The 14,400-nt window shown below is 35.9% G+C and overlaps 1 protein-coding gene across 1 annotated transcript in view; it reads left to right on the top strand.

Annotated features, from left to right (window-relative positions):
- Positions 1-14,400, top strand: part of LOC114196718 (EF-hand calcium-binding domain-containing protein 13) — a 116,145-nt gene that overhangs the window by 22,628 nt on the left and 79,117 nt on the right. The window contains exons 3-5 of the mRNA XM_088027058.1: positions 2,370-2,513; positions 7,962-8,033; positions 10,102-10,112. Of these exons, the coding sequence (XP_087883184.1) occupies positions 2,370-2,513; positions 7,962-8,033; positions 10,102-10,112 (227 nt within the window). The remainder of the gene's footprint in view (positions 1-2,369; positions 2,514-7,961; positions 8,034-10,101; positions 10,113-14,400) is intronic.

The following is a 14,400-nucleotide window of genomic DNA, read 5'->3' as shown; positions in this document are numbered from 1 at the left end:
TCTGTGCATGCGTTGGGGCATGCCTTCGACACTCAGACAGATAGTTTTCAACTCTTCCTCAGCCTTCACTTCCTTCTTAAGTGTATCCTCAATGTAAGCCAGAGGTGAGAGTTCAGGACCTGCTGAGGTTTCCCTGGGTATGGCCCTATCCATGTGTGTGGCCATCTAGATGCTCAGGAATATGTTGGCACTTTTCAAAGGCCTCTATGGATATCTCATTCCCCAGATTTTCCTTTTAAGCTTGTTTGCTAGCCTGTTGTTTGCTCCAACTGTTTTTATTGACTCGGAAATAGGCCCATGACATATTTTTGAGTGAAAAGATAGTAGACTGTATGTACTGTTTTATTTGGGTGAAATGTTCACAATCATTGATGTGCATAAAAAAAGTAGAAAGTTATCTGTGTAGGATATTAATCAAAATGTATCATTTTTTGCATGCCCTGAATGGGAAATTTGTGTTGCTTTTATCTTTATTTTTTATCTTTGTTCTTTGTACAGTTGTGGGTTTATTTGACTTTTTTAAAATTAGTATGTCATTAGAAGAGCAGCAATAACATTGAAGAGCAGGACTTCAGAATGTGTCTTTTTGTTGTTGTTTGTTTCAAGTTTTATTTAAATTCTAGTTAGTTAAGATATAGTGTAATACTGGTTTCAGGAGTAGACTTTAGTGATTCATTACTTACATATAACACCCAGTGCTTGCTCCACTTCAGGCATTCATAATGTTAACTAATTGCTTCTGATTGTTTTTGATGAGTACTCCCAGGGAAAAGACTCTGCATTGGGCAAATTTTGAGTCAGGTCAAATAAGGATGGTTGTGCAAGTAAGGTCTTCCATGGGACCACCAAACAGGTCTAATAATGACAGTTCTTAGGGAATGGGGCTTTAAAGAAGTTCTAACCTCATTCTTCTCCATTGGCTGTCAGGCTGCTGTTTTTCATCATGATTGTAGGCTCTTAGTTTTCAAAGTTCCTAGGAAGCTGGGATGGTGAGATGAGAATATGGCAAGTTAAAATGCCACAAAGTTCACTATTATTGAGATTCAGCCATTTTTCTTAAAAAAAAAAAAACATTCTTTGGATTGCTGTAAGCCTTTGATTTATATCCAGAGTTTTGAAAAAAGTTGATCTGATAATTTTCACCAGTGTTCTCATTGCTTTTATGGAGGAGAGGGTTCTCAAAGGTCCTTCCTCTGCCACTTTTGCTCACTTGATCAATAACTACTGGTTGAATGAATGACTAATGCCCAGTTCTTCCTCCCTGTCTGTGCAAATCTAAAACCTTGTGGATCATTTTGCTCGTTATATCTTGAATTCCAAGAAAATGTGGTCTGACTATAAAGTGATTTGCTCTCTGGTATTGATTATTGTTTATTGTTTTTATTGATTATTGTTATTGTTGTAATTATTAACTTAATTACAATTAAATTGTAATTTAATTGATTAAATTAAATACAATAAAAATATTGTAATTATTGTTATTATTGATTATTGTTTCCTTATCAAATTAAATTAAGGATTGCAGTGGTCTGAGGAGCACTTAAATTCAGCATTAGGTATCAATCTGTTTAGGTTTTAAGGAAGACATTTGTTTAGGGAAAATTCTTTCATTAATATGAATATTTTCTTCTGTGTTCTTTCCAATTCACTTTTGATACTAAGGATGGTTAGCATAAGAAAATGAAGTTTCTAGGGATGCCTGGGTGGCTCAGTTGCTTAAATGTCTGCCTTCGGCTAAGGTCATGATCCCAGGATCCTGGGATCGAGTCCCACATCGGGCTCCTTGCTCAGCAGGGAAACTGCTTCTCCCTCTGCCTGCTTGTGTTCTTCCTCTCTCTCTGGCAAATAAATAAAATCTTAAAAAAAAAAGAAAATGAAGTTTCTATGGAGAAATAGAAGTTTTACATCTACTCCATTCTTCTCTCTTTTATACTATGTTTATAAAATTACATTTTTAAGCAATTAATCATGCTCTCAAATTTTGGTTTAAGCTGCCTTGCTATTATAGATTATACCACTGGTAAGACATTATTTTAGTTAAAAGTTTTAACTGAGAGGTGACTGTGGTATAATGAGAGAACCCATACCTTTTAGCACAATACCCATAGCTTTTAGCACAATGCTCAGCATATAAATAGCATTTAATAAATACCAGCTATTGTTGCTAATTTTATATCAGTAGTGATAATAGCAAAAATTATAGTTTATACTAAGAATGTGGTCAGAATTGAGCAAATGCCTACTTGCAGATAAAGTTTTAGGAAACCCTATGTCTAACCTGGTAGGTTATTGACACAAAATCAGCTCCTCCAAGAAAATTTATTGTTTCTTATGGTAAAATAATTTCTTTGTTTATTGTATTTTTGCAGCATTCCAAAATGCCTTGAAGATTTTCTGTAGGATAAAAGGTGGTCGAGTTGCAACTGATGAACTGGCTACTGTTTTGGATAGCATGGATATCCCCGTAATCCCTGAAACTTTTCAGGAAGTGATAAAACATGCTAGTATAGACAGTGAGTTATTTGAATTAATATGTATATATATATCTTTCTTGGATATCAGTTTTCTGATTCATCCTTTATTTCTCCTTCTTTTTCTTCTGATTCTTGCCTTTTGCCATCATTACTGCTTACAGGTGTCTATGGTAAGAGATAGTCTAGGAAAATTAAATGAGAAACTTCTAAAATTGTCATATTTTAGTATGTTTGGTAAAAATCTAAGAGAAAAATGGATTTATTTTCTTTTCAAACTTACCTTTCTTTTCCAATAGTCATTTCTTATCTGTGTAGAGATAGTTTCTGTAGTGTCAAGGGCATTGGCTTCTCAAGTTAGGAGACCTAAATTTCTTGAGTTTTTAATTTTTTTGGATAGCTTTGATTATATAATCTTCCTATGCTTTTCAGGTACTCTGCAAAATGTAGATTTCTTTTAAACATTATAAATATATTTAACAGATGTTTTGTATCATATGTTTACATGTCACCAGGGGGTGTCTGATAATAATGGACTGATAAATAATTGATTCATTGAATATCCATTTATTTAATAAGTCAGATAGTCATTTAGTATCTACTGTGCTTGAAACTGTGCTAGGTGATACACAGATGAATAGAACACACTTCTTTTTCCAAAGGAGCTCACATTCTAGTGTGGAAAGAGTCAAGTAAAATGAGAATTATAATGTTGTATAACAAATACTATGATAAATGTAGATAGGCTGCAAATGTATCCTGGAAGCACCAGAGAAAGATTATCAGAGGATGTGATACCTGAGCTAAATCTTGAAGGATCAGTAGGGGTTGGTTGGTTGAAGATGGTAGTAAAGAGTGAGAAAGATATTTCAGACTGGGGGAATAGTTTGTGTAAATATGGCAGGAAAATAATGAGACATGACATCTTTTTCAATGGGCTTCCATTAGTTTTTGTCATTTGTTAATGATGGCTTTTTAGTGGGCTTTTGGCTGCTGAAATGTGTTGTGAAGATAGAACCTGGCTGCATGGATTTGTTTTTGGTTTTTGAGAAGGAGAGGAGTGAGGGGCAGAGAGAATCTTAAGCAGACTCCACACCCAGTGTAGAGCCTGATGCGGGGCTCAATCTCATAACCCTGAAATCATGACTTGGGTTGAAATCAAGAGTTGGTCGCTTAACTAATGAGCCACCCAGGCACCCCAGGCTGCATGGATTTTACTAGGTAGTCATTTATGGTGGGTTCTGGGTTAGTAGACATAATTGTAGGGATGTTCTGAGGCATGAAGATGTCCATAAAATGGGGATTTTAAAGTTTAATCTCAAGCCATATTATTAAATAGCCTTTAGGGCATCCTCTACCAGAAGCAACAGAAATCATACGTGAGATCACTGCAGCACATTTTTTTTTTTTTTTTTTGACTTAGGGAATTCTGGCCTGGACTTCCAGGCCTTCTACTTTATTTGGGGAGCTAAACTGAAAAATTATGCTAATTTCATAGGATTGTTGTAGGAATTAAATATAAACATTTATTACTGTGTTTGGCACCTAGAACAGTCTCAAGAAATGTGAAGCAGAAACCTGAGAATTATCCTTGACAACTCTGTTTTCTCTGTTCTCCTCATGCAATCATTAGGAATTGCTCTTATTTTAAACTCCTAGATATATCTTTCTAGGTATCTATTTTCCAATATTACTACCTTAGTCCAAGTTACCATAATCTTTCCTTAGGACTATCAATGTTCATCCTAACAAGCCACCCATATCTGGTCTTTCTCCTTTACACTGTAGCCAGAATAATCTTTTTAAAACACACATCTGATCATGTTACCTCCTGCATAAAATCTAAAAATACTTCTTGGGATGAAAAACCCTTTAATGTTGCATACAAGGCCTTGCAATATCTGGCCTTTACTATAGGTCTCCAGCTTTATTGCAGACCACATTCTGCTTTGCTCACTGTGCCTTTGCAGAGTTTCAGTTGTATACCCTGCCTCCTCCTGCCATAGCCTTTGCATATGTTCTTTTCTTTCCCTGGAACATTCTGCTCCTCCTAGTTAATTCCTACTTACACTTTAGATTTAAATTTAGCTCTATAGGGATGTTTCCATGACTTCTCTAACTCGGTCAAATTCTCATACACTTTCACAGCACTAACCACAGTTGCAATTTTTATTTCTTATTGTTTTATTAAGATCTGTATCTCAAATAAGACTAAGCAGCAGGAAAGCAGATATCATGTCTACTTTTGCTCAGTATTGTATCCTCAGTACCTACTAGGACAGTGCTTATGGTACATATTAACTGCTCAACAAATATATGTTGAATGAGTTAATAAGTCTCACCCTTTACTCCATTTCCTCCAATGAGGGAGAACAAGATTTCTTCACTTTGTCATTTTAATAAGCTGGTTGTGACTTAAGGTAAAATTCTTCATAGGGAAGGTCCTTGTCCTTTGACTAGGAAAATCATTTTAATAGGTTTGTTTGATTATGGGAGCTAAAGCCTATTGGGAGACACCTAGTTTGAGTAAAAAGATAACATAAAGTACTCTATTTAAGAAAATAACAGGAATGGGGTGCCTGGGTGGCTCAGGTGTTAAGCATCTGCCTTTGGCTCAGGTCATGATCCCAGGGTCCTGGGATCAAGTCCCACATTGGGCTCCCTGCTCGGTGGGAAGCCTGCTTCTCCCTCTCCCACTCCCCCTGCTTGTGTTCCCTCTCTTGCTGTCTTTCTCTGTCAAATAAATAAAGTCTTAAAAAAAAATAACAGGAACTTAGAATACCACAGTGGCTATTTGGCAGCTGGAGGAAGAAGCCTGGGGGAAGCTAAGAGTGGATTGGGTTTCCTGCAATCAATAGAGAGTAGCTATAGAACTCTAGGACAATAGTATGTAGTTGCTTGTTGTACTATAAAGAACTCGCATACTCCCATTAATTGCGAGTTATCTAGTAAAAGTTGGTTATATACAATAGCCTTGTGTTAGTAGTGTTGGTGGGTGGATTTCAAGGAGAAAAGTCTATAGGTTCTGTGTTAGGTAGGCTTGGGGTGGAGAGAATATAGCACCTATAGAATATGATAATGTGAGTGAGATCAAGAGTCCAGGGGAACAGAGAAAACAAAAATCAATCACAAGAGTATAAAACACTCAGAAATCCTCAAATTTTGGAGGGAGTATTGATTTATGTTCATATAGGGTACAGTCTGGGATCTGAACTATTTTCGTTAAATATTAAAGGAAAGGACAACCCCAGAATGCCAAAAGTCTTAGGTTACCCAGGTAGGAGATGTGGATTTCAAAATTTTGAAGTAAGTAGTGAAATAACTAGCAGAAGGCATAACACCCTGTTATAGGTACTGTTTTAACGTCTTGTTTTTGTATTAGGTTTGGTTTTTTTGAGTAATAATGATATGTGAAGAATATGTTCATCTTTATGAGTATTCACAATGAAGAGGAAAGAATTAGGCCATTGGAATTTGCAAGGAAGTCCGAAAAGCATTTGCTTCATTAAGTTATGGCAAAAGAAATATGGAAGATAACTTGATGTCAGTTCTGGGAGTGTCAGGTAGTTTGGTTTCTGAAACAGGATATTGGTGCCTTAGTTTTTTCTCTCGTGATTAGTAATCTGATAATTGAACTGGGTGAAAAGTAGTGACTAGCATAATTTTTGATAGAGGAGGTTTTTGATATTGCAGAGGTTTTGTGAAGATTATGGAAATGTAGTGTTAATAGTCACTTAACACCTTCAAAGTAATGTTGCCCTGAATATGACCTTGATGATAGGATATTTTTTTTCACACTAGATGTTTATATTTTCCAGGCTGAATTTCCTCCAGAAGTACATATATAAGAGTGGGAGGTTGTTTTGAACTTCCCTTATGAAATAAATGGAGCCTATAACTATACTGATTGCCTCAGTCTCAACCAGGAATTATTCATTAAGGTTTTGATAAGCCAGATAGGGGCCAAAATAGTAATTTCAGATTCTGTAATGCTTATTTGGCCACTAATAATATTTGTTTGGGATATTTGTGTAGGTATCTATTATTGTATAGAAGCAAGGAATAAATTTTGAGCAAGAACTAGTGAATCTATAAATAGTTGGCTACTGCATTCTCATTGGTTGATACTGGACCTTTTTCCAGAGAAGGGAGTTTTTTAAGTGGAGAGCACATAAACAATATGGCCTTCTCCACTGGATTAATTTACATATGGTCGAATACTTTGCACTGATCAAATTCAAGAGTTTGAGGGCTGAAGCCTTGAATTATATTAGGACTTAAGCTATGATCTAAGAACTTAGGACATGGACTCAATCTACAGTAAGTGCCAGGAATTCCCTGGGGAGTGTAAGGGGGGGGTGTTAGAACCATAATCAAGAAGAGAATGAGATTAAATACCAAGGAAATAAAAAAACAGAATGTAAGAAGCAGTTCCTAATTAGAAAATAACTTAGCATCATTTGGTCTAACACTTCTTTGATTGGGTCAAATACTTACCTTGCTTTGCAGTAATTTAAAAGCAACTGACATAGCTTACCAATTTTCAAGAATCAGAATGAATCAAACCTACCCAACACCAAAAGTATATTGTGTATAATTCTTCTTTGACTCAGAAGGCACATTAAAAGCTTGCATCTTTTTTTCAGGGTCTTCGCTTATGCATATAATTGAGGAGTTGATCTCTTATGCATAGACTAAAGAATAAACCTAGTATTTTTATAGGTAGATAAGTCAACTCCTGGTCTTTTTCACCTTGGATGTCAAGCAAACTCAAGCATTTGGAGGCAAGAACTGTTGGGAAAAGCATTTTCTACCTCTGTGCACAATTGGAATGACATTATTTAAGGTCACTGCCTCTGAACCCATCCTCTGTCATGCACTGCCCAAGAAGGAAAATGGTCTTAGAAAGAGGCAAGGGCAAGAATGGTAGGAAGTCATAATTATGAGAGTGCTGGGCACCTATAAGGTCCTAAGTAAGTGGTTTTCTGCTATCCACAGTGTAGACATTGCATTATTCTTTACAGCCTTCAGTATATTTTATTCATTCAAAAATAATTTTTAAGTGTTGGGAAGTAGATACTTTGCGAGGCATTGGGGAAACAAATGACATTCTCTGCTCTTGAAGAGCTCATGATCTAGTGAGGAAGGTAAGAGTTAAAACTTGAAATTCTACCTATGGTAAACTCTCAAAAAACTGCTTATTAAAATATTATCTTCATTACCTAGCTTTGGGGCTTAAAATGTGACTAATTTCTTTTGATGGGAAACCCTTTTATTAAGGAGAAAAGAAAATAATGGTCTTAGTCTTATGTTTCAGTGTGTACTGAGTTATTAATTCACAATTCCAGGTATTATTCAAAACCTGTAATAGCTGGCTCTCCCCATCTCCTTCCACACATCTCTGTGTTATTTTCATATTAGAATAGGTTGAAAGTAATATTTGTGTTCAAAAGAGAAATACAGTATTTGAACTTATTCTTTCTATTACAGGTAACCACAGGGTGGATATTAGAGATATTATATTTACTTTGGATGAACTACAGCACCAGTATGAGGATTTTTGTAAGTGAGCTCTTGTTGCTATAACAAGCTTTGTTTATAAATAAATTGTCCTTAAACCCTAATTTATAGGTTTCATCATACGAGTTTTAAAAGCCTTCTCTGAAACCATTGCTCTAACTTTTAAATTAGGGAGATAAAAGTTTAATACTCTAAATATACTAATTAAAATTGGTTATATAACTATCTCATAATTTTCTACTTTTATCTCCCTTAATATTTTACAACACAAAGTAAACTTTAAAACAAATTAGTAACACTGAAGAAAGATATTTAATTTGCAAATTGTGGGTCATTCTGACATCCTGACATTGATAGTTAAACATTTTTAGTATATTCTTCACTATCATTCATGATTTAGTTCAGTTTTCCTTCATTAAATACGTTTTTTTTAACTCTTCCAATCACATCATGTCATTCCTTATTCTTTCTCTAATTTGTTCAAATATCCTTTGATCAAGATTATCTATATATATAATTTTAAGAATTATATAGTTGTAATAAGCTTACTGCAAATAAAGCAGCCAGTCGCCTGATCCTTTCCTCAGCATCTCCAGAGGTAAACATTTTAGATGTTTTAGATGATTACTTGACATTTGTCTTCATGACTATAAATAACATGTTTGTATTGTTACTTGTTGATTTTTAAAATTTGGGGTAGATGTAGTAAACTTCCTAATATGAAAAATAAGGATTTAGCTCTGTTTCATCTTCGTTGTCTCCATCACATCTACTTACTCTTCCCATACCTATTCACACTCCCAATATAGTTACAAGGTAATTTGATTAAGTTTTAATTCAGTATTTATGCTAATATATTTATGTAAACACTATTCACAGCTGAGCTATATAGTAAGTATCTTGTAGCTACTTTCTTTTTCTCTGCAAATTTTTCCCTCTTTGAATTAATAATTGTCTTATTTATTTGCTTGGTTTTAAATATTTTATTTATTTATTTTTTTGAGAGGGGATGAGGGGGAGGGGCAGAGGGAGGGAGAGAAAGAAAGAGAGAATCCTAAGCAGTCTCCGTACCCAGCTTGGAACCCAACATGAGGCTCGATCTCATGACCTGAGCCAAAATCAAGAGTCCAGCAAACGCTTAACTGACTGAGTCACCTGGGTGCCCCTATTTGCTTGATTTTTAAATAAGTATATTTATTGCTGATTGAACCCTAAATTCTGCCAACTATCCAAGTATCCTCTCCATAAGTTTGCATGCACCAGGTATTCTATTAGTTTTGTCTTCTTGAGGAAATCTTCCTTAGAGTATTCTGATGTTCTTCAGTATGGATTTGTTTCCCTCTACATCTTGTGTGCATCTGTCATCCTGGGATCTTTCGTCATTAACATTCTGGAGATTTTTCACTTCTCTCCTCCTGTATCAAATTCTGTCTTCACATTTGATTGATAGTTTGGGTATAGAATTCTAGATTGTAAATTTTCTGGATTTTCTAGTTTTCAATATTGCTGTTGATGTCCAAAATTTTCTGACTCCTGACTCTTTGTATGAAACCGGTTTTTGTTTTTGCAAGCTTATAGGATATTTTCGTTGTATATAGTGCTGTGAAATTTCATGGTGGTGTACCTTGAAATAAGTTTCTTTGCTGTGATTGTGTTGGATACAGTGTCCTCTGATTCTGGAAAATTAAAATAATTTGTTAATTTCCTTTCCTCTATTTTTCTGTGAAACTCTTGTTATTTGGATATTTGATATTCTGGATTGATTCTTTTTTGGAGGATTTATTTATTTATTTGACAGAGAGAGAGACAGCGAGAGAGGGAACACAAACAGAGGGAGTGGGAGAGGGAGAAGCAGGCTTCCCGCTGAGCAGGGAGCCTGATGCGGGGCTTGATCCCAGGACCCTGGGATCATGACCTGAGCCGAAGGCAGATGCTTAACGACTGAGCCACCCAGGCGCCCCTCCTTTAAAAAAAAAAAAAAAAAAAAAAACCCTTTTCTCTTGTCTCTTTGTTATGCTTTCTGAGAGATTTCCTTAAATTTATCTTCCAGTGCTTCTATTTAGTTTTTCACTTGTAGGTTTTAAATTTCCAAAAATTGCTCTGTTCTCAGATTTGAGAATGGTAAGCTAAAAGCTGTTTGGAAACTCTGAGATTGAGGGTGGAACTAGCTGACTCTGAGCTGTGGAATAGTGGTTCTTAACCAGAGGTGATTTGGGGATTTTTTTTCTCTCTTTCCTCCCTCCCCCAGGAACATGTGGCAGCATTTGGAGACGTTTGTGGTCATCACAATCTGTGTTACTGGCATCAGGTGATGAGAGGCCAGGGGTGCTTCTAAATATCCTACAATACACAGGACAGCCCCCCTCAATAAAGAATTATCCATCTCCAAATGCTAGTACTGCTGAGTTTGAGAAACCCTGCTAGAGGGTGATCTGGCTGGGTTCTTTGCATAGAAAACCCTTGATATTACTATCTTTAGGATATTTTTCCTTTTGATGGCCAGAGTGTTCAAAGAAGTTTCTTATATCCTTCCTGGAGGTTTAGCCTTGCTTACTAAACTTCCAGGTGTTAAATGAGACAAAAGACTGGAGTTCCCATTATTCAATGTAACCTCCCTGCTCTTTTTCCATATAATACTCCTACCCTCTATTGTGTTTAGTATTCCATAATTCCAGAGATCCTGTGTTTAACCCTCTCTGATAAATTGTCAGTCTCTTGCTGGAGTAGGAGAAAAATCAACCATCTGGCTGTATGAAGGGAATCTAGGTATCAAACTACTACTTAAATGGACTTTTATCCAATTCTTTATTTTTAGCTTCATTCTTACCCTCACTTTTAAAGGTATCTAAATGCTACTAACTTATGAGCATTTGGAGGTTTTGTGTTATGAATTGGGTTGCTTGTTGGCTTTCCACATTCTGCTTTATGGTTCAGCCTTTTCAGGTCTACTAAGTTCATCAACATTCCAGCTTCTAAAATTTAATTGCAGTTGTTTTTTTACCTGTTCTTTTTATTATTATAGATTTATGATGTTTTAAAATTCTTTTAGTTTTAATGGGGTTTTTGAAGGCTGTTCAATTTGCTGTCATTACCTGAAAGTTTCAAAGTTTATTTTGAATTCTAATTTTGTCTTTGGTTTAGAATTTTTTCATTAATTTTTTTCTTACATAGATATTACTAATAATCACATACCCACTCACATGCATGATTCTAATAATTTATGTTATTCATTTCTTCTGTATCTTTGCTAATTTTCTACCAGTTCTATTATGGAGAAAGGAATTTGTCTCCAAATATAATTGTGGATTAGTCTATTTCTCCTTTCAGTTTTGTCAGGTTTTGTTTCATGCATTTTGAAGCTCTGTTACTAGGTGAACTCACATTTAGGATAGTTATATCTTCTTTTTTTTTAAGATTTATTAATTTATTTGAGAGAGAGAGAGAGAGAGAGAGAAAACACATGTGGGGGGAGGGGCAGAAAGAGAGGGAGAGAGAAACTCAAGCAGACTCCACGATGAGCATGGAGCCCCCTGCAGAGCTCAATCCCATGACCCCGAAATCACGATCTGAGCCAAAACCAAGAGTTGAATGCTTAACCAGTTGTGTCACCCACGCACCCCAGGAGAGTTTTCTCTTCTTTGTGAATTGACTCTTTTATCATTATATAGTATGTATGTAATCACTGGTAATTTTTTCTCTGAAGCTTACTTGTTCTGATTCTAATATAACTCCAGTTTTCTTTTGATTAGTGCGTACATGGTATATATTTTCTATCCTTTTACTTTTAACATTCCTATATCACATATTTGAAGTTTTTGTAAACCACATAGAGTTGGGTGATATTTTTGTATTTATTTTAATAATCTCTTCTAATTGGAGTGTTTAAATCATTTTTTCAATGTTATTTTTTAATTTAAATTCAGTTAATTGACATATAGCATATTAATAGTTTCAGAGGTACACTTCAATGATTCATCAGTCTTATGTAACACCCAGTGCTCATTACATCATGTGCCCTCCTTAATGTTCATCACCCAGTTACTCCATGCCCCTACTCCCCTCACCTCCAGCAACCTTCAGTTTGTTTCCTATGGTTAAGAGTCTCTTATGGCTTCTTTCCCTCTCTGATTTTGTCTTGTGTTATTTTTTCCTCCCTTCCCCAATGATCCTCTATTTTGTTTCTTAAATTCCACATTAGAGTGAGATCATATGATAATTATCTTTCTCTGATTCACTTACTTCGCTCAGCACAATACCCTATAGTTCCATCCACGTTATTGCAAATGGTAAGATCTCATTCTTTTTGATGGCTGAGTAGTATTCCATTGTATATATATATATATATATATCACATCTTCTTTATCCATTCACCTGTCGATGGACATCTGGGCCCTTCCATAGTTTGGCTATTGTGGACATTGCTGCTATAAACATTGGGGTGCATGTGCCCCTTCTGATCACTACATTTGTATCTTTGGGGTAAATACCTAGTACTTCAGTTGCTGGATTGTAGGGTAGTTCTATCTTCAACTTTTTGGGGAACCTCCATACTGTTCTCCAGAGTGGCTGCATCAGCTTGCATTCCCACTGACAGTGTAAGAGGGTTCCCCTTTCTCCGCATCCTTCGCCAACATCTGTCGTTTCCTGACTTGCTAATTTTAGCCATTCTGACTGGTGTGAGGTGGTATCTCATTGTGGTTTTGTTTTGTATTTCCCTGATGCTGAGTGATGTTAAGCACTTTTTCATGTGTCTGTTGGCCATTTGGTCATCTTCTTTGCAGAAATGTCTGTTCATGTCTTCTGCCCATTTCTTGATTGGATTGTTTGTTCTTTGGGTGTTGAGTTTGATAAGTTCCTTATAGATTTTGGATACTAGCCCTTTATCTGATAAGTCATTTGCAAATATTTTCTCCCATTCTGTTGGTTGCCTTTTGGTTTTGTCGACTCTTTGCTTTGCTGTGCAAAAGCTTTTTATCTTGATGAAATCCCAATAGTTCATTTTTGCCCTTGCTTCCCTTGCCTTTTGAGAGGTGTCTAGCAAGAAGTTGCTGTGGCCAAGGTCGAAGAGGTTGCTGCCTGTGTTCTCCTCTCACTTTTAGGCCTTTCATCCATTTTGAGTCTATTTTTGTGTATGTTGTAAGAAAATGGTCCAGTTTCATTCTTCTGCATGTGGCTGTCCAAATTCCCCAACACCATTTGTTGAAGAGACTGTCTTTTTTCCACTGGATATTTTTTCCTTCTTTGTCAAAGATTAGTTGACCATTAGAGTTGAGGGTCCATTTCTGGGCTCTCTATTCTGTTCCATTGATCTGTGTATCTGTTTTTGTGCCAATACCATACTGTCTTGATGATCATAGCTTTGTAATAGAGCTTGACTTCCAGAATTGTGATGCCCCCAGCTTTGATTTTCTTTTTCAACATTCCTTTGGCTATTTGGGGTCTTTTCTGGTTCCATACAAATTTTATGATTCTTTGTTCCAGCTCTGTGAAAAAAGTTGTTGGTATTTTGATAGGGATTGCATTGCATGCATAGAATGCTCTAGGTAGCATAGACATATTAACAATATTTGTTCTTCCAATCCATGAGCATGGAATGTTTTCCATTTCTTTGTGTCTTCCTCAATTTCTTTCATGATTGTTCTATAGTTTTCTGAGTACAGATCCTTTGCCTCTTTGTTTAGGTTTATTCCTAAGTATCTTATGGTTTTGGGTGCAATTGTAAATGGGATCCACTCCTTAATTTCTCTTTCTTCTGTCTCACTATTAGTGTATAGAAATGCCACTGATTTTTGTGCATTGATTTTATATCCTGCCACTTTGCTGAATTCCTGTATGAGTTCTAAGAATTTTGGGGTGGAGTCTTTGGGTTTTCCACATACAGTGTCATATCATCTGCAAAGAGTGAGAGTTTGACTTCTTCTTTGCCGATTCAGATGCCTTTTATTTCTTTTTGTTGTCTGATTGCTGAGGCTAGGACTTCTAGTACTATGTTGAACAGCAGTGGTGATAGTGGACATCCCTGCTGTGTTCCTGACTTTAGGGGAAAAGGTCTCAGTTTTTTCCCATTGAGAATGATATTCACTGTGGCCTTTTCATATATGCTTTTATGATGTTGAGGTATGTTCCCTCTATCCCTACACTGTGAAGAGTTTTAATCGGGAAAGGATGCTATACTTTGTCAAACTCCTCTTCTGCATCTATTGGGAAGATCATATGATTCTTGTCCTTTCTTTTATTAATGTATTGTATCACATTGATTTGTGGATTTTGAACCACCCTTGCAGCCCAGGAATAAATCCCGCTTGGTCATGGTGAATAATCCTTTTAATGTACTCTTGGATCCTATTGGTTAGTATTTTGGTGAGAATTTTTGCATCCATGTTCATCAGGGATATTGGTCTGTAATTCT

The sequence above is a fragment of the Eumetopias jubatus genome, unplaced genomic scaffold, assembly GCF_037043125.1.
Source record: "Eumetopias jubatus isolate StellerSeaLion01/CBP00866 unplaced genomic scaffold, mEumJub1_p1.0 scaffold_10, whole genome shotgun sequence".
NCBI classification, from domain to species: Eukaryota; Metazoa; Chordata; class Mammalia; order Carnivora; family Otariidae; genus Eumetopias; species Eumetopias jubatus.
Note: the sequence above shows the minus strand (reverse complement) of the source record. Positions and strands in the feature narration are given on the sequence as shown.